The 20,621-nt window shown below is 38.3% G+C and overlaps 1 protein-coding gene and 2 non-coding genes across 6 annotated transcripts; all 3 read right to left on the reverse strand.

Moving 5' to 3' along the window:
* Positions 1 to 364: 364 nt before the first annotated feature.
* Positions 365 to 20,310, reverse strand: CCNB1IP1 (cyclin B1 interacting protein 1). 4 transcript variants are annotated; one of them, XM_025391584.1, is made up of 8 exons: positions 19,838 to 20,276; positions 17,190 to 17,386; positions 14,458 to 14,535; positions 13,253 to 13,367; positions 8,871 to 8,970; positions 4,891 to 5,224; positions 2,460 to 2,793; positions 365 to 744 (listed from the first exon to the last, which is right to left on the reverse strand). In XM_025391584.1, the coding sequence occupies exons 5-8, from the start codon at positions 8,903 to 8,905 to the stop codon at positions 542 to 544; spliced, it is 906 nt and encodes a 301-aa protein (XP_025247369.1). In that variant the 5' UTR covers positions 8,906 to 8,970; positions 13,253 to 13,367; positions 14,458 to 14,535; positions 17,190 to 17,386; positions 19,838 to 20,276; the 3' UTR covers positions 365 to 541. The 4 variants fall into 4 exon arrangements, 3 of the variants coding, with proteins under 3 accessions (XP_025247369.1, XP_025247370.1, XP_025247371.1); XM_025391585.1 differs by lacking the exon at positions 8,871 to 8,970 and having other exon boundaries at positions 20,248 to 20,310; XM_025391586.1 differs by lacking the exons at positions 8,871 to 8,970; positions 17,190 to 17,386 and having other exon boundaries at positions 20,248 to 20,306.
* LOC112629603 lies at positions 11,459 to 11,606 on the reverse strand. Its single transcript, XR_003120693.1, has one exon. It is a non-coding gene; the product is annotated as a small nucleolar RNA SNORA79 (small nucleolar RNA).
* Positions 14,192 to 14,268, reverse strand: LOC112629612. Its single transcript, XR_003120699.1, has one exon. It is a non-coding gene; the product is annotated as a small nucleolar RNA SNORD126 (small nucleolar RNA).
* Positions 20,311 to 20,621: the final 311 nt, after the last annotated feature.

The raw sequence follows: 20,621 nt of genomic DNA on the forward strand, positions 1-20,621 counted from the left end.
TGCCAGAATTCAAAGCGACATGTAGCATATAACACAGGTACTTAAGGCATAAACAACACAGCTCAGTCAGAAACAGCCCAGGGAGAAACAGTTATCTATTGAAACAAATACTATTGTGACCTTCCCACCAGGGATGAAAATTCAGCAGTTCACAATGGAATTTAGATTAATAAAACGCTTATGCTTTAAATAATAGAAACAAAGAAACCAGACTCTAAACCACTCCCCACTGCCAATGAGTTTGTTATATCGATAATGTGAAGACAACTTCAGAGATTTAAAAGCACAGGGAAGCTGAGGAGTCCTAACTAGGAAAAAGATTTGCTAAATGAAATCACTAAAGAGGAACATAGAAACATTCTGCAAAGTTAGCTAAATTATCTTTATTTTTTTAGAAACAGGGTCTCACTCTGTTGCCCAAGCTGGAGTGCAGTGGCATGATCTTAGATCACTATAGCCTCAGACTCCTGGGCTCAAGGGATCCTCCCAGCCTCAACCTCCTAAGTAGCTGGGATCACAGGTGTGTGACACCATGCGTGGCTCAAATTCTTTTTACTTTGAAGGCCCTGCTAGAAACTTGCTGCTGCTCTAATTCACGACTTGGAGAGGCAAAACTAAAAAAGCTGTTGCTGGGTTCAGGTGCTGTGGGAGAACCCACAAAAAATGGTTTGAACTGAAAATCTCCATCTCCATCGCCCCGATTTCGAACAGGTGTATTATCCAAAGGAAACCTGGAGTTGTTACCTAGTGGGGAAAAAAAGGGAAAAACATAATTTTATTCATTTGTTATCTACATAATCTACTTCAGAGGAATCATCAAATATCTATATATATGAATATATTTTTTTTTCCTCCAGTATTTGTCTTAGAAAAAAACAGACATATAAAATCTTTTGCCCCAGGTTAAGAATAATCTTTTTAAAAAACATTGCAATAAACATTCTAGAAAAAATATAACGATGAAATATTGGCATATACCATGACCCAATATCAATTAGCATAGGATTAAGACAAAGCAGATAATAGATCTGATTAAATGAACATTTAACTACTTCCACTGAACCCTTCCTTGGCTTTTACAGGTTTTAAAGGATCAAATAACTAAAGGAAAATGCTGACTATATATCCTTCAAGCTAACAGTGGTAGCAGGAGATAAAGAGGTTAACTGTGTACAAAAAAAGGAATGGGAAAGAACTGGTGAATATGAAAAAAATAAGACAAGTGGACAGTGACAAGAAAAAAATATCTATAATGCCATTTACAGTAACTCTGACTCAATTACATTATGTAAGTAAAACTGAAAGTTAAGCAGATATTTAGGTTTTTATTCTTATTATCTGATATTCCTCATCTCATCATCTCATACCTGCTCCCCACCTTTTTTTTGTAGAGACAGGGTCTCACTATATTGCCCAGGCTGGTCTCAAACTCCTGGGCTCAAGTGATTCTCCCACCTCAACCTCCCAAAGCGCTGGGCCGCACCTGACCACCTCACAATTTTTCTAAGACATCATCTCCTCCCCTATTAAATCTTCTTCCTCAGCCTATAGTAAATATCCAAAAATGAGTATTAGGAAAGTCCAGCACAAGAAGCTTCACTTTTTTGTATGCCAAAAACAATTTCCATTAATAGCATAGCAAAAACCTATTGGATTTTGTTGCATAAAGAGTAGTATAAAGGAGAGAGCGCAGGAAGATATGAGATTAATTTCATCTGCAAGGCACCTAACAAGCAGACAAGAGATGGAATCATGCTAGATTGTGATTTCCAGAAAGAAAGAATCCTATTTGGATAATCTTTATATCTTCATTAGTTAGGATCATACCTAACAACCTGGTACATAAAACATATTAGATAAATATTTGATAAATGGAAAAATGATTAAACAAAAGAACAAAACAACCAAACTGACAACTTAAGAACTGTACAATCAGTATTGGCAGGTGAAAAAAATCGAAACATGGCCTTCTTGGAGGATAGCAAATGGTTAAGAGTATAGGCTCTGAAAACAGGTTAGTGATATTGACCAAATTACTTAAATTTCTGTGCCTCAGCTTTCTCATCTGTATAAAAGGATAATAATACTTACTTCATAAAGTTTTGTAAATTATATGAATTTATATAAAACACTTAAAACAGTGCCTAGCACTTAGGAATCAATAAATGACAGTTAATATTATTATCACTACAACTACGTAGCTTTTAATTTAATGCAGCAATTTGCAAACTTTCATTTTGCAGAGATTAACTCTGCTCAAATTAAAGCTTTAATTTAAATGTAAGCAAATACAATAGATAAAAGCAATGATGTACAGGTTGAAACATGGGTGAAGAATTCATAGCCTACCACAACTCAAGACCCTTATCATCTCCACTGAATGCTTGGAAGTGGGCAGAGCAGTATAAAAAATCATTGATTTAAAGAATAGACACTGGATATCACATGTCCTTTCTTACCTAAGGGGAAGCCAAGAACACCAGACTGTGCAATCATGGATGGTTCAAGGGTGCCTTCATGGTTAGCAATAGTGATGTTTCGTAACCTAAGGCTATCATAGAGGCCTTGGAGCTTTTGATACTGACGATTGCGCTCCATAAGTTTCTCAGAGATGTCACTGAACTTTTTCTTGTATTCTTCTAGTACTTTCTTCATGGAGGTGACCTCCCCTTTCATAGAGGTCAATTCTACATCCTTGCTTTGTATTTGCTGAGTATATATCTTCTCCATCTGTTTCAGATGGCCCTCAGCCTTGCTGAAATTGTATTCTTGATAAAGACGTTCCTGATGTACCTGGTTCCAAAAGAAAAAAGATTTTTAAGGTATGGGGTACAAAGTTATACATTGTAAAATATTATACAAACACAAAAGGAAAAGAAAGATGCTTATATAGGGATGTTATTTTAACATTTAGAACCCAGTTTAAGAAGCAATCAGGATACACAATGAGGCACAGAAAACAATAAGTTATGTTATTAAATGCATAGAAAAAAAGTCTGGAAGAATACTCTCAAACCACTAACTTTATACCACCAAAAGAACTGAGTATTTGTCTTACTTTAACAAGTGACATGTTTTCCAAAGGTTTTTAAGAAATATAATCCCATTTTTCAAGTCATCCAGAGCATGAAGAACAGACTCTAAGACAACCCCAAATTATCATTGTCTCCTGGTACATACACCCTTGTGTAACTCCCTATCCCCTTGCATGTGGGCAGGACCTGTGACTACAATACTACATAAAATGTGACAGGTTGTCACTTCGTAAGTATATTACCTAAGACTATAAGGTCTGTCTTACTACGAGACACACTCCCTTGCTGGCTTTGAGGAAGCAAGCAGCCATGTCAGGAAGGCCCAAGAGGCAAGTAACTAAGAGCCTCTGGTGAATAGCCAGAAAAAAATTGAGGACCCAATGAATCTAGACAGATCTTACGCTTTTCGCAAAAATAAACTCAAAATGGTTTACAGACTTAAATGTAAAATGCAAAACTATAAAACTCCCAGAAGATAACATAGGATAAAATCTAGATGATCTTGGATTTGGCAGTGACTTTTAAAATATACCAAAGGTATAATCCATGAAAGAGAAAATTGATAAGCAGGACTTCATTAAAGTTAAAAATCTCTGCTCTGTGAAAGACCCTGTAAGAGAATGAAATGACAAGCCACGGATCAGGAGAGTATATTTGCAAAAGATAGCTCTGAGAAAGGATCAAAGAATACTTCAAACGCAGTAAGGATACAAAGAACACTTAAAACTCAACAATTAAAAAAATTTAAAAATAGACCAAAAACTTCATATACACCTCACCAAAAAAAAAGGCAAAAAAGCATATGAAAAGATGCTCCACATCGTATGTCATCAGAGACGTGGAAATTAAAATGAGATACCACTATACACCTATTAAAATAGCCAAGATCCAGAACATGGACAATACCAACTTCTGGCAAAGATGTGGAGCAACAGGTTCTCACTCATTGCTGCTGGCAATATAAAACGGTACAGCCACTTTGGAAGACAATTTGGCAGTTGCTTACAAAAATAAACATACTCTTACCACATAAGCCAGCAAAAACACTATTTGGTATTTAACCAAAGGAGTTGAAAAATACAGGAGCATGTAAGAGAAACAACTAACCCAGAAAAATATAATAAAAAGTTACTTGACAGATGACAAACATCCTTAATAAGTATAAGAGTATATGTAAGATATAACAATACATTCAAGGACATGCTTAAAGTTATCCACAGGGAGGTCTTTCAAAGGAAATACTAAAAGTAGAAATCATAAAGGGAAGAAGTTAAGGATGTGTTATTTGATAAGAATGCTTATCATAGTATTTTAATAACTTGGAAATAAATTATGCTAAAAACAATATAACCATTAAAATATGATTATAGAATAGTTAACTAAAAAATATTTAACAAGATATTCACACCCAGTGGAGCATAGGCTACTCAGGAGGCTGAGGCAGAAGAATGGCTTGAACCCAGGAGTTAGAGACTAGCCTGGGCAACACAAGAAAACCCCATCTCAAAAGAAAGAAAAATACATACCAGATATAATATATTGTCAACTCTAACAATAAAACAGTGTGTGTGTTATTATCTTACTTTTATACAGAAGACAGAGTGTGTGTGTGTGCGCGCGTGTGTGTGTACCCAAAATATCAACAATGGTTATATCTGAGTGATGGAATTATGAGTGCTTTAATTTTCTTCCTTTTGATTTTCAACAATAAACATTATTGAAAACAAAACAAGCTAATAAGACAGTTTCTCATATACTCATAAAAAATAAATATAAAATAATGAAGACAAGACACTAGAAGCTCCCACAAATGCCTGAAATTATATGTTCAAGAGAAACTAGACTAAGCACTAACCTGATATGTCCAGAAGGCCAGTGCTCGGGAGCTAATGTCCAACACGATCTCTGGTCGCAGTCCTGCCAATACCATAGCTTTATATTCCTCTGATGGACTGAGTTCTGTGCGGACAATATCTAGCTTTCCAGAAAGGGTACTGTTGCAGGCAGGACAGATAGCTGGTGAGCGACTAAACTCACCACTGCCATGCTGATCACAGAAGATGTGAGAGCAGGCAGTGACCCATGCATAGCCAGAGAGTTTGATGCGACACTTTCGATAATTACAAAGCAGCATGTCTTCACACAAAGACATAATAGGATAGTCAGGTCTCCAGAAGCTGAAGAGAGTCCTAATAAGGGGTAAATAAAAAGGCCAAGTTAAATTGCAATAAAAATAAAATAAATAACAAGTAAAAAATAACATGCATGTTTTTATTATAAAATACTGCACATTTTATTATATTCCTTGTATTTAGTATAATTGATATATTGATTTCAGTTACTCAATAATATTAATTGTGCTCCTTGTTTGTCCGGTGTTCTAACACTTTAAGGATAAAGGTAAAGACAAAGGTGGTTACAGATCTTGCTAAAGTCAAAAATAATATATACGTGGGCCATGGGCAGTGGCTCACGCCTATAATCCCAGCACTTTGGGAGGCCAAGGCAGGCAGGTCAGGAGTTCGAGACCAGCCCGGCCAACATGGGGAAACCCAGTCTCTATTAAAAATACAAAAATTAGCCAGGCGTGGTGGCTCAAGCCTGTAGTCGCAGCTACTAGGGAGGCTGAGGCAGGAGAATCACTTGAATCCGGGAGGCAGAGGTCGCAGTGAACGGAGATCGCGCCACTGCACTCCAGCCTGGGCGACAGAGCAAGAATCTGTCTCAAAACCAATATATAGGCCGGGCGCAGTGGCTCACCCCTGTATAATCCCAGCACTTTGGGAGGCCGAGGCAGACGGATCACGAGGTCAGGAGTTCAACACCAGCCTGACTAACATGGTGAAACCCCGTCTCTACCAAAAATACAAAAAATTAGCCTGGCGTGGTGGCGTGCGCCTGCAGTCCCAACTATTTAGGAGGCTAAGGCAGGAGAATCGTTTGAACCCGGGAAGCGGAAGTTGCAGTGAGCCGAGATCGTGCCATTGCACTCCAGCCGGCGACAGAGCGAGACTCCACCTCAGAGAAAAAAAAAAAAAAAAGTTGCCTTGGCCCTCCGGGTCGACAGAAAGGAACACTAGGACACCTTTATCCCAGTAGCCCCGCTCAGTGAGTTTCCTCAGGTATGTCACCTGGCAGCCACAGTTAAGAGGCCTATTTTACGTCCGGCAGAGTAGGGGGCAGAGGCGAAGCAGAGGAGCTGGGAAGCTTTAAAGCTGAGCCCTCGCTCAGGCAAGAGAGGCGCAGCTAATTCGAATCTTCCACCAGCTGGGAGTAAGCGCCTATCTAATGGCTGTACAAGCTGCGTGAGGGCCAAGTTTTAGAGAAACAGCCCCACAGAAATTACACTCTGGAATTTTCAGTCAGCTTTCCGCGCTCAGTAGAGAAAATAATAATAACAAATGATACTTAATCTGAGGCTGAAAGAAAAAGCGCGGAAAAACTCCGTTGCCTCCACAGCTCCACAAGCGAAGATTCCAGGATTTTCTGCGCGCGAGTGCTTCAGGGAACTACACCAGAGCGCGCGTGCGTAGGGTTGCCCCGAAGCATCCTGGGACCTGCCAGGCCCTGTGGAGGTGCGGCGGGCAGCTCCGGCTTTCTAAAAATCAGGAGAAATTCCCAGAAACGGTGTGACAGCTGTAATTGGACAGCTGGCACCTCCAAGTTGGGGTAATCCACCATTTTGTTTTTTATCCACCTTGGACTAGACATCTTTCCAGCTCTCACACATCCTCTATACATATTTAAGGAAGTTATAATTTTCTTTGAGTCTGCATTGCAAACATGCATTACAAGGCTTTACATTAAGCGATAGTGGGCTGGGCGCGGTGGCTCACGCCTGTAATCCCAACACTTTGGCAGGCTGAGGTGAGCGGATCACCTGAGGTGTGGAGTTCAAGACCAGCGTGGCCAACATGATGAAACCCCGTCTCTACTAAAATACAAAAATTAGCTGGGCGTGGTGGCGGACACCTGTAATCCCAGCTACTCCGGAGGCTGAGGCAGGAGAATCACTTGAACCCGGGAGGCAAAGGTTGCAGTGAGCCGAGATCGCACCATTGTACTCCAGCCAGGGCAACAAGAGCCACACTCCATTTAAAAAAAAAAAAAAAATTAAGCGGTAGTATTGAGGGTCACAACTTTGAGGTGACCTACCTGCGTGCTCTCCTGGAACTGCTGGCAGGTCCAGGCATTACCTATAGCAGCTGCTGTAGGTAATTATTTTCTGCTTGATCTATATGGATGTTAGAATTCAGATTAAAAATTAACCTGAAGAGGAAAGCTAGAAGGGTCCTCAGAATATAAACCTTAATGAAGCTTTTTTTTCTTTTCCAGATAGGGTCTCACTCTGTCACCCAGGCTGGAGTGCTGTGATATGATCTCGGCTCACTTCAACCTCCGCCTTCCAGGTTCAAGCGATTCTCCTGCCTCAGCCTCCCGAATAGCTGGGATTACAGGCGCCTGCCACCACACCCAGCAAATTTTTGTATTTTTAGTAGACACAGGGTCTCGCCATGTTGGCCAAGCTGGTTTCAAACTCTTGACCTCAAGTGATCCACCCACCTCGGCCTCCCAACGTGCTGGGATTACAGGTGTGCGCCACCATGCCCAGTCTTATACCGTCTTTTGTAGCCATCCTTCCAGATGTTGTGACCCTATTATGAATTAGTAACAGATGCAATTAGCCACACAATGGACATCAAACCCTGCAAACCCCTTTCTGAGTAGTGCCAAACCATAATATCAAATCTTTTTCCTTCAAACAAAAAACTGTCAAGAACTGTACAACTTCCTACAAGGTTTGTCAACTGGTTCAGAGTAACTAGGCCTTTGTACATTTCCTAAAATATATTCTGATAACTTTAAAGTAGTAACTTAATTCTGGTATAAACCAGTTTCAAAAAAATGAAATCTTCATGTGTGAACCATGTACTCCCTAACATCTGTTTTTGGCTGTTCGAGCCTTTTGTGTGAATTCTGGTTTTAACTATGCCAAATGTAGAAATATTAATACAAAAAAAGTACAACTCATTTAAAGTTGAAAAATGCAAAATATTCTAATTTGACTAGTACCTAACTTTGTGATCCTAGCCTTTGTACTGCACCATGATCACTTCCTGGAGATGTATCTAAGTTAATACATACTTAACATTAATTCATTTTAACACCATGTACTGCAAATATGCTACAATTTATCCATTCTTCTAATAGACATTGATTGTGGGTTTTTACAATTAAAAACAATACTGCAATGAACATTCTGTACATGTCTCCTTGAGTACACATGCCAAAAATTCCTCTAGAATATAACACCCAGAGACTGGGTTAGTATATAAGCAACTTCAAATCAACTAAATGTTGCCAAACCACTCTCCAAAGTAAAGGCATAAATTTCACTGCCACCAGCAAAGTATACAAGAGCCCAGTGCTATAAAGTCAGCAACATGCAGACATGTCAAGTTGTTTTATTTTATTTCATTGTTGTCTATCTGATGACAGTGAAATGGTATCTCAGTGTTGTTTTAATGTACAACTCTTTCATTACTCGTAAGAGTGAGCATTTTTTCATCTGAATGACTACTCAGGGATCCTCATCTGTGATTTGCCTGTTCACATCCTTTGATGATTTTCTTAATTTATATGGAGTCATTTAACAGTAATATGGCATGCAAACATATATTTGAATTTTAGTGTACACAAATGTATCAACTTTCCCTTTTTGTACTTATGTCTACTCCAATATCACACTCTTGCTTTTCAATAGTTTTAAAGTTTTGCTTTTCATACATACAACTTAACTCATTCTTCCCAACATAAAGAGTCTGAATAACTTACAATAAGAGTTGTGAAGGCCAGAGTGACCACAACATTCAAGAAAGCAAGCATTCCAACAACTTCACTATTTGATGGAGTGGTAGTCTAGTCTATAACATTCCTAGGTTATATTTACCATGCAAGGGATAAAATATGCATCAAAATATTAGGAATGTTGTATTTCATTGCTTTTAGAATGATATTTAATCATATTTATTGACTATACAAAACAAGGCAACCAACCACAAAGACAAAACTACTCAAAATAACAAAATCATATTCCAGCTCTTTGGGAGGCCAAGGCAGGTGGATCATCTGAGGTCAAGGAGTCCAGCCTGGCTAATATGATCAAACCCCATCTCTACGAAAAAACACAAAAATTAGCTGGGTATGGTGGTGGGCACCTGTAATCCCAGCTACTCAGGAGGTTGAGGCAGGAGAATAGCCTGAACCCGGGAGGCGGAGGTTGCAGTGAGCCGAGATTGCACCACTGCACTCCAGTCTAGGCAACAAAGTCAGACTCCATCTCAAACAAACAAAAAAAAAATTATAGATATGAAATACTTTCCATGAGAATCAGGCCAGGCGCAATGGCTCACACCTATAATCACCTATAATCCCACTTTGGGAGGCCGAGATGGGCAGATCACCTGAGGTTGGGAGTTCGAGACCAGCCTGACCAACGTGGAGAAACCCCGTCTCTACTAAAAATACAAAAATTAGCTGGGAGTGGTGGTGCATGCCTGTCCCAGCTACTCAGGAGGCTGAGGCAGGAGAATAGCTTGAACCTGGAAGGTGGAGGTTGCGGTGAGCCGAGATCATGCCATTGCACTCCAGCCTGGGCAACAAGAGCAAAACTCCATCTCAAAAAAAAAAGAAAAGAAAAGAAATACTTTCCATGAGAATCTATATAGAGAAAAGCAGTCTGAAGATATTATAATGAAGGAGAAAAGGCATTGAGTTTCAAGTGGTAGTTGTGCTATATTTGAACACATAGAAGTAACTTCCTGTTTGATACCTTGTTTTTATAGCCAAAAGTTGAGATTTGCAACAGACAGAAAAGTCTGACAACCTGAAGACCTATTTCTTGTAATTTATGAAATGGTTTAACTCATTTGTTTACTATTTTTAGACAAACTACTGAATATTCATGAACTGTATATTATTGATGAAGCAATTTCAAGAATCTTAATCTAAAGAATAGGTTTCATATTCTGGCCAACACAAGTTATTACAGTTGCATACCATTTGTGAGATTCTGGTATAAGCATGCGTATTAAATCTCATTACAAAAACAGTGAAGTATACCAGACTTTCAATACTTGGATTTTTATTTTGTACCCCTTGTATTTAAATATACCATCATGGATGTAAACACAGCATATAGGACAGTATACTTTAGCCAAAACAATTGAGAATATTTCAACATGAAGCAGAAATGAGTTTTTAACCATACCTGAATGGTAATGTGCAATTTAAGTCAATGATAAATATCAAGTAAGATTGTAAATAAAATATTAACAATAAAAGATTTTTAAATACCAGTAAGCTTTTATATATCTATTCCTCACATAAATAGATTGGTTTTGGCAGTCATTCTTATAATAGGCATTGATTCCAGGTTTTACAATTAAAAACAATACCACAGTGAACGTTCTATACATGTCTCCTTGAGTACACATGCCAAGAATTCCTTTTGGAAACCGCCGTGTTTTGTCAATCAGGGCTTCCCCCACCTTTCCCCCCGCCCCACCCTGAACCCTCTATGGCTCCCACACCCAGAGACTAGGTTAGTATATAAGCAAATATTTTTTTGGTATCTCTTCTGGGCCAGGTCTTAGGGGAAAAGAAGGTATCCTGCTTTCATGGAGTTTACAATCTACCAAAAGATCTAAGAATGACGGAAGAAAATGAAAATATTATTTTATTCTTTCCTTTGCCACCTCTTACATTTTTGCAAATTGATTCCATAAAGCCATTTCTGGTGAGAAAAGTCCATCTTTAACTTGAAGAATTATCTATCTTCATACTGCAAAGAAAAGTTATATGTATAATTTTTTTTTTTTTTTGAGATGGAGTATCTCACTCTATCACCCAGGTTGGAGTGCAGTGGCACAATCTTGGCTTACTGCAATCTCCACCTCCCAGGTTCAAGCGATTCTCTTGCCTCAGCTTCCCAAGTAGCTGGGACTACAGGTGCGCACCACTATGCCCGGCTAATTTTTGTATTTTTAGTAGAGACAGGGTTTCACCATGTTGGCCAGGCTGGTCTTGAACTCCTGACCTCAGGTGATCCATCCACGTCAGCTTCCTAAAGTGCTGGTATTACAGGTGTGAGCAACCGCACCCAACCAAAAAGTGTAGTTTTAAAACTGCCCTGACTTGTGTGAGCAACCACTCTAGAAAACCAAGTAAACCATTTAAAATTTGAACATGAATGACTTTATAGTATAATGTTTCAGTAACTCCTAGAACCAACTGGCTTTCTTTCATAGCGCTAGATGAGAGCTATCTAATTACTATATGCTCATGTTTTGAAACTAGGCTGCTTCTTTTATTTTTTTAATCACAGGTATATTTTCTTAATCTAGAATCACCACCCGTTTAGTAATTGTTTGACTCCGCAAAAATCAGAAGGCACTAACGGACAGCCAGCCCATCCTCATGGTGCCCTGAGTGAAGATAAGCCATTTTTGATATATGATGGATCAAAATCCCACTGCCTAAGGCTCCAAGCAGTGAGAGGAACAGCCATCAAAGTTTACCTCCAACCACATTAATTTAAGAAACGTTTATAAAAAATAAAGACATCCCAACCTGGGCAACATGGCAAAACCCCATCTCTACAAAAAATACAAAAAATTAGCCAGGCATGGTGGCCTGTGGTCCCAGCTACTTGGGAGCCTGAGGTGAGAGAATCACCTGAGGCTGGGAAGCTGGGGCTTCAGTGAGCCCTGATTGTGCCACTGCAGTCCAGCCTGGGCAATGAAGTGAGACCTTGTCTCAAAAAAAAAATAAGACATCAAGAGACTCTTATAAGATAGGAATCATTACATCTAAGTAAGAACTAGAAGAGATCATTAAGGATCAATTGATTCGGCAAGGCAAAATGAGGAACTAGATAAAAAGTTAGTACCAAAATCAAGATTAATCAACTAAAGAAAATGTTATTCCAACAATTATATAAAGATACACACTATAGTGCCTGTGACTAATTCTAGAACTTAATTAAGTTTTGAGGGTCAGGGTGAAGGTAATGAGGGGTAGTCTAATTAACAGAAAGATATATAAGTAATAAAAACAAAGAATTTCCTCGTTTTTTTTTTTTTGGAGATGAAGTCTAGCTCTGTCACCTAGGCTAGAGTGGCAGTGATACGATCTCAGCTCACTGCAACCTTTGCCTCCCAAGTTCAAGCGATTCTCCTGCCTCAGCCTCCCGAGTAGCTGGGATTACAGGTGCACACCACCACACCCAGCTAATTTTTGTATTTTAGGTAGAAACAAGGTTTCACCATGTTAGCCAGGCTGGTCTTGAACTCCTGACCTCAGGAGATCTGCCCACTTCGCCTCCCAAAGTGCTAGGATTACAGGCGTGAGCCATCACATCAGGCCAAAACAAAGAATTTTCATCAATCTATTATGCAGATGTCAAAAATTGCCAGGTAGTACAGAATCTAAGAGAAATATAAACATGGATTCTGAAGACAAAATAGTTAACATCAAACTGAGCATTTATCATATGCTTTACCCACACCCTTACTAATTTAATCTTCAAAATAACCACCCTGAGTCAAATACTATTGCCATTCTCTAAAATATAAATATAAAATATAAAACTAAGACACAGATAATTAGGAAACTTGCCAATACTGCATAACTGGTGAAGTGATAGAGAGCATGAGTTTGAACCCAGTCTGACTCCAGAACCCATATATATACTATACTATGCTACTTCTCAACATCTTTAATTGACTTTTTTGTTTTTGTTTTTGTTTTTTTGGAGATGGAATCTCGCTGTCACCCAGGCTGGAGTACAGTTGCACTATCTCTGCTCACTGCAATTTCTGCCTCCTGGGTGCAAGCAATTATCCTGCCTCAGTCTCCTGAGTAGCTGGGACTACAGGCGCACACCACCACGCCCAGCTAATTTTTTGTATTTTTTTAGTAGAGATGGGGTTTGCCATGTTGGCCAGTCTGGTCTCAAACTCCTGTGCTCAGACAGTCCATCCACCTTGGCCACCCAAAGTGCTAGGATTATGGGCATGAGCCACCACACCTGGCCTCAACTGACTTTTAAAAAATGAAACTTATAGCACCTTAGCAGCTGGCCATGAAGTCACAAACCTGAATTTTCAAAGACTCATATATATGTCAAAGCTTCTCAATATCAACGTAAGCCTTACCATAAAAGAAAAATGTAGTAATCATCTACTGTATATCCAGGATTTACAGCACCAAAGAGGTCCAGACTGGAACAGTGAGACTCAGATCTGGTTTCAGTCTCTCGAAATTTTACTTCTGCAAAAGACAACAAAAGCTAAAAAATTATTTCAAGTCCTGATATTACTTTGAGTTGTTTGTATTTCCCGTATTTCACCCTTCTTTCTACCTAATTCTCTGCTGAAAATGCAGGCATGGGTAAAGAATATAAGCTTGTCCTAAGTTACTTAAAATAACTTTTAAAATATTACAATACATGAATACAATAAAATTAGAAAATAGGTTTATAATAATACAAGATTACTTGCAGAACTCAATTCTAGAGAAAATAACCGCTAGTATTTTAGTATATATATCCTCTCCGATTTCTTAAGCAAACATATGCATATAAAAATATTTAAGCAGAAACACATTGCTCTATAATGTTTTTCATGTGTCATGAATATCATTCTATTTCAATAAACATAAACCTGTATCATAACTTTTAAGTGACTATATAGTGTTGTATTGTATCTTCGCAAAATTGATTTAACCAACTCTGTGTTTCCCTTAATCTATATGTATAGACTGATAAAATAGTGATTGGTTTAAAACTGCCAGGCTAAATTGCCTATAGAATTATACCAGTTGCCAGTGCTTTTTCTGTAGTGTTTGAACTTTTAGATTAAGGATTCCTGACCCTAGTTCTAACTCACAAAAGTGATTTTTTGGGATTATAGAGATATCACAAAAGATCAAAGCACAATAAATTAGTCTCAAATTCCTAACTTATTATTTATATAAATTTATTATATATAAATTCATAATTTATTAAGGTTTAAGAATCACTTGGGATTACAGACTAAATCCCAGTATTAATTTCCACAAGCAGAATTCAATTGCAGGTGTTTGCCCCTAGCTTTAGTCTGCTCAGAGCATGCGTTTAATCAGGCTGATCAGCTGAAACACGGACTTAACATGCATTTCATCATGGCAAACTGTAAATGACTGGGGAAGGGCAAACCAGCACTGGCTCCTTATCCCTAAACAGGAAAATTCTCTTAAGGTTAGAACTGGGGATTTTTTTCAATTGCCAAATTCCATCCACTAATAACACTGAGTCCCAAGTCTTGCTAGGTGATTAGAAATCCAAATGAGGTAAAAATGAAGATTTTGCTCTTACTCTTACCTCTGGCATCACATGAATCCAGCTTCTATCTAGAAATCCAGTTGAACCACAGGATCTATCAATTACCTAGGATCATTTCTGGAAAATTTTTAAAAAATAAATTCACAAAGGTTATGATTACATGACAACTCACACCAGCATGTTCTACACCAAGTCACAAGAAAATTTAGAGTAACTGTTCATCCTTTATTTAACTCTCCATTCATTAATATAAACTATTGACTCATTTTCGGAGAATGTCACCAAATGCCCAAGCTCAATATCAAATAGGGCAGGATCAGGAGTTCAAGGTTACAGTGAGCTGTGATCATGCCACCGTACTCCACCCTAGACAACAGAGTAAGACCTGTCTCAAGAAAAAAAAAAAAAAAAAAAAAAAAAAAACAGAGCAGGACCTGTACACAAGCTTAATTTTGTATAAATTTACAAGTTTGGATAAAACTGCACAATAGCCGGGCGCGGTGGCTCAAGCCTGTAATCCCAGCACTTTGGGAGGCCGAGACGGGCGGATCACGAGGTCAGGAGATCGAGACCATCCTGGCTAACACGGTGAAACCCCGTCTCTATTAAGAAATACAAAAAACTAGCCGGGCGAGGTGGCGGGCGCCTGTAGTCCCAACTACTCGGGAGGCTGAGGCCGGAGAATGGCGTGAACCCGGGAGGCGGAGCTTGCAGTGAGCTGAGATCCGGCCACTGCAGTCCAGCCTGGGTGACAGAGCGAGACTCCGTCTCAAAAAAAAAAAAAAAACTGCACAATAGTCTAACCAACTTCTGAAAGGCTATAAAGGTCAACAGTCTCACAGTAAGAAAACAGTTACGCAAGAGAAAGGAGTCAAGAACTTGTAAGATTCAGCTAAGAAAATAATCCAAAATAGTCAGTTTTTTCAAAGCATGTTTCAATTTCATTTGAGCCAATGCTGGATTGTATTTAACCTTTACTCTTCGTAATCCTTTGTCAAAATAATCTGAAGAAACTCTTCCCTTTACACAGGAAAATTGAATTAGTAACATTTGGAACCCAAGTCCGCCACAAGATGGCAACGTAAGAAAGAGGTTTGCTTTAATTTCCTCTTCCAGCATTTGAGTGTAATCTGAACTTTAAGGTCAAATACATACTAGATGCGCAGTTCATCTTTGCAGGCAACCTTCACACTATTCGCTACTCTTCACCTAATTACTAGCTAGAAAATTTTTTTATTTACTTATAATGATCATCTAAAACTTGTTAGCTAAAAATACTAGTTATACTTTTATCACTGTGTTCTTTTTCATGCAGCAATGTGGAGATTTAAAAATCCATAACCTCAGATACAATCTAGCCAGAAAGACAAGACTCACAGAAATTAACATACCACCAAATAAGTGGTAGAAAGCAAGTAAGGTTAAGAAAAAAAGTAGGATTGGTCAAGGAAGGCTTCATGAAGCAAAAACAGTGGGTCATAAGTGGACCTTAAAGTTGCATGTCCAATAAGCAACCACTTAGAGTTAAAAATTAAATTTCTCCATTACCCTACTCACATTTTCATTACTCAATAGCTATATTGGCAGTATAAACATAGAACATCCCATCATAACAGAAGGCTGGACATCAGTGCCTTTAAGAATGGGTCTAAAATAAGCTGACAGAAAGAAAGCAGTGGCTATCATTCTTTGGAAATCCTATCTGTCAAGCTGCATAGAATTTGTATCATTTAAATTTTATAACCCCCTATTTACAAGGAAAATTGAGGCTCAGAAAAATTACATAAATTTCCTAAGGTCACCTAACTAGTAAGGGCTAGGATTTAAATTCAATTCCATCAAAACTCCATACTCTTTTCACTTCACCATGGTATGTCCTACAGAAAATAAGCAGAGCTAAAGATGGTTTGCTTTAAAATGTAATGCAGTGACATGCTAGCTAGCTCAGAAGGTTGGAAAGAAACTGAAGCATTTTAAATATCTCAGACAGATATGATCAAAATGTTATTTTACTCCTTCCTTGCCCTACATTTCTATAATGCTTTAACTATGTAAAATGTTTTCAGATCAGCAGGATTCAAGGTTAACTAAGAGAATGAAGACAAGAAGCAAGACATGGTGTGAAAGGTTTCTACAGTTTTAACAATGTCTACCTTAAAACTCCTTGATCTCTCCAAACCTAAAATCAATTTTTTAAAAAAGGAAATAAAAAAAAAAAATACTTGATCTAAGTATTCTTACAGGATAATAATTATAGGTTGAAAGGAACAACTTCTCTATTAATCTCAACTCATAAACAAAACCCAGATTGCAAGAGGCCTGGTCTTTTTGCTTTGACACATAGCACAAAGCCTGGCACATAAATCCTGATGCTAAATATGGGATACCTGCCCCCTGCAGGATTCTAGTCATGCATGCTTCAACAAGTGTCATTCCAACATACAAAGGACATTTCGTATTTACTAAGTATTTTGGAAATGCTCCATAAACAATCAATGATCCCAGCATTTTGTTGACTGTGGGCAGTAATCACGTCAGAGTACTAGTGTTCATTGCCAAAAGGTACATTTTATATGTGTGAACAGATGCTTCATGAAGGCCTAATACAAACTACAAATTGATACTAAATCAGCAGATACTTGTGTTAAGATTTCATTACCATTCCATTTGACTCTATTCCAATTTACTCAGTGCCACCTAGCATTACAGGATACAATGGTAACTCAAAGAATCTCTAGGCTAGGCTTTTTAGATAGAAAAGACACACATACGTGTAATAAAGAGAACTTAAGGCAGCTTATGTGATCAAAATTCAAGTACCAGGCTTTAGGTCCCATCAGCCTTTAACCCTTTCTGTTGAGAATATCCAAATCCAAGCCCATGATTTTCAGGGGGTCTACAGACGGGCCGGTTCTGGACTGGCACACAGGGTGCTGGACTTCCCTCCTCAGTGGATTTCATCTTCAACCTGAAACAAAATGAAAACACAAAATTTTGTTCATACGAAGTAAATACTAAACTGATAGCTTGGCATAGTTTTCCTTTAGAGATAGTTATATAAGGTACTGCTATCAGAACAGACTCCAAGTTTTAATTCCCACTCACTATCAGAGTTTCCTTCCTTTTTAAGGCAGAATAGTATTCCACTGTACATATGTATCATATTTGCTTTATCCATTCATCTGCTGATGGACCCTTAGGTCAATTCCACATCTTGGCTTTTGTGAATAATGATGCAATGAACATGGGAGTATAGATATCTCTGACACACTAATTTTATTTCCTTTGAATATACCCAGAAATGGGATTTCTGGATTATATGGTAGCTCTATTTTTAATTTTTTTGAGAAATTTCCATGCTATTTTCCATAATAGTTGCACTAATTAATATTCCCTAAAATAATAGATTTTGAAATCATACAAAACTAGATTTTAATCCTGGCTCTCTCATGTATTTGCTGTGCCCATGGGTAAGTTATGGAACTTCTCTAAACCTCAGCTGTCCCCTCTTTAAAATGAGAACAAATACTACATACCTCTTAAAACCTCTGTGAAGACCGAGGTAATAAATACACTTTGCACTGTAGCTGGCATGGTGTTAAATGTTTAATATGTTATTTTTATGTCTTGCCCAAGCTCAACCAGCTAGTGAGTAGAAAGGCAAATATTCTGCCTAAAAATTTCACACTTTTCCACAGCCATAAAAAAACAAAAAAACAAAAAAACAAAAAAAAAAAAACATGTCCTTTGCAGCAACTGGAGCTGTTGGATGCTGCTGGAGGCCATTATCCTAAACAAATTTACGCAGAAACAGAAAACCAAGTATCGCATGTTCTCACTTATAAGTGGGAGTTAAATCTTGGGTAGGGAGCTAAATACTGGGTTCACAGGGACATAAGGTTGGGAACAATAGACACTAGGTACTCCAAAAGGAGGAAAGGAAAGAGAGGGGCAAGAACTGAAAAACTTCCTATTGGGTACAATGTTTACTACCTAGATGGCAGAATCAATAGAAGCCCAAACCTCAGCATCATGCAATATATACCCTGTAACAAACCTGCACATGCACCCCATGAATCTACAATAAAAACAAATTTAACAACAAGAAGTCACACTTCTCACAATAACCCAGAAGCCAGAAAGGTCATTCATATAGTACTCATAAGGGCCTTTCCAACTCCAAGATAATGGGTCTTTTATTTATTTTTTTTTTTATTTTTTTGAGATGGAGTTAGTTTACTCAGAAAATCTACTGAAACAAAAAATATATCTTTTAAAAAAAATAATTTTTAAAGAATACTATGTGACCATTATAAGGAATGTGGACACTCTACTCATGGAACTTAAGTGGAAAAAGTAAGACACATAGTAGAGTAGGTACAGTAAAAGGGAAGGATACCCACACATATCTGCTTATATCCATAAAATATCTTAGTAACACTGTTATGAGGGAGAGGAATTGGATGGCTTAGGGAAGGGGATAAGAAACTTTGATATCTTTTGAATTTTGAATCATATGAATGTATTACCTATTCAAAAAATATATATGTATATATGTATTCAAAAAATATATATATAGTATTCAAAATATATATATATATATATATTTTTTTTTTTTTTTTTTTTGGAGACAGAGTTTCACTCTTATTGCCCATGCCGGAGTGCAATGGCGCCATCTCGGCTCACCGCAACCTCCACCTCCCGGGTTCAAGCGACTCTCCTGCCTCGGCCTCCCGAGTAGCTGGGATTACAGGTGGGATTCCCCACCACGCCCCAAAAAATAAATTTTAACAATGCTTGAGAATTATGAAAATTATGGGAGGCCTACAAATACCTATTACTACATTCGATTAACTGGTTTATTATTTGTCTTTCTCACACGTTCTGCCTGTATGGATTTCCCATACATACATCATATAAAAATTAACATGTATCAAAAGAAAGGAATTCAGTGAAATTACATTCAAGGTCACTAGGCAAAACTTTTTATGAGAAAACAGATATCCAAAATACTTACTGTAAATAAATAAGTACTGCTTACTTCTAAAGGTACCTAACATTTATTACATACCAACTAGAGCCTAGTTTTTCTATATTTTATCTGATCTTGGAAATCTAAGCCTCGGAATGGCTCACTGCTTCTCCCAAGGTCACCAGAGCTGTAAACTGTGGCGCTGGAATTTGAATCTAGAGGCTTGCCCTAAACTAAGGTCCCTGATCTTGTTCCATAGCTTTTAAGGACACACCACAATGGCAACATTAAAAATTAGCAGCTCTTCTTAGGGCTTATCTGTCTTCAGAGTTTGCTGTCCAGGTTCACCAAGAAAGCCGAAATGATCTGAGCAAAGGCCAGGGTAAAGACAAGGTCCGCTACAGTTTCCACAAACCCAGTAAGGACCTGGGCCCTCTAGACACTCACCGGAGAATTAAAATCTACTGAGCTGAACGCCTTCTCCCGAGATCTGACCTCACCTAGAGAGATATAAATCAAAACAGCATTGGGATGATAATATCTTTCCCTCAAAGCAAAATGAAGTCTGCGTTTTCCAAGAACAGACGCGCTATGCACATGAAGCACAGTCTATTGTTTCTGGGTCACCAGGACACGGAGATGGAAGGCAAACCCGGTACTGCAGAGGCCCACGTGGAAACAAGCCAGGCAGAGCATTTCACTGCCTTCTCCCAACCTCCACACAGCCGACATTAACCTCCTTGCGACTCACACACACTGCAATGCGGATTTGAAATAAAGGCCTGCCACCTGGGTATATAACTCAAATGGAAGAGAAATTCAAAACAATTAGAGAGCAAAATTAAGTGCACACTCACCAGCCCACCAAAACGGAGAGGGAAAGAAAGTGGAGAGACAGGAAGTCGCCTTGGGAAGTGTCTTCAGAACCTGATTGGCTAATGAGTTCAAGAGGATTCCCTCCTCCTTTACCTTAAAAGGTGCTGAAATGACGTAACCCACTCCACCCCTCTCTATGGACCAGTGATGCTTCTTGCACTATTTTTAGAGTGAACTTCTTAAACCAAGTTTCCTTTTGAGTTAATGTACTTAGGCAAAAACAGGCTAATTTTATACACATTCTTGTTTGCGTGGGCCTACTGTATTCTATTCCAAAGAATTTTCATCCCTTAAGAGTAATTTAGTATCCTTTGTGACCTCAACATGGTTAATTTATGCTAGGCAACAGATTCCA

This window comes from Theropithecus gelada, chromosome 7b, assembly GCF_003255815.1.
Source record: "Theropithecus gelada isolate Dixy chromosome 7b, Tgel_1.0, whole genome shotgun sequence".
Taxonomy (NCBI): domain Eukaryota; kingdom Metazoa; phylum Chordata; class Mammalia; order Primates; family Cercopithecidae; genus Theropithecus; species Theropithecus gelada.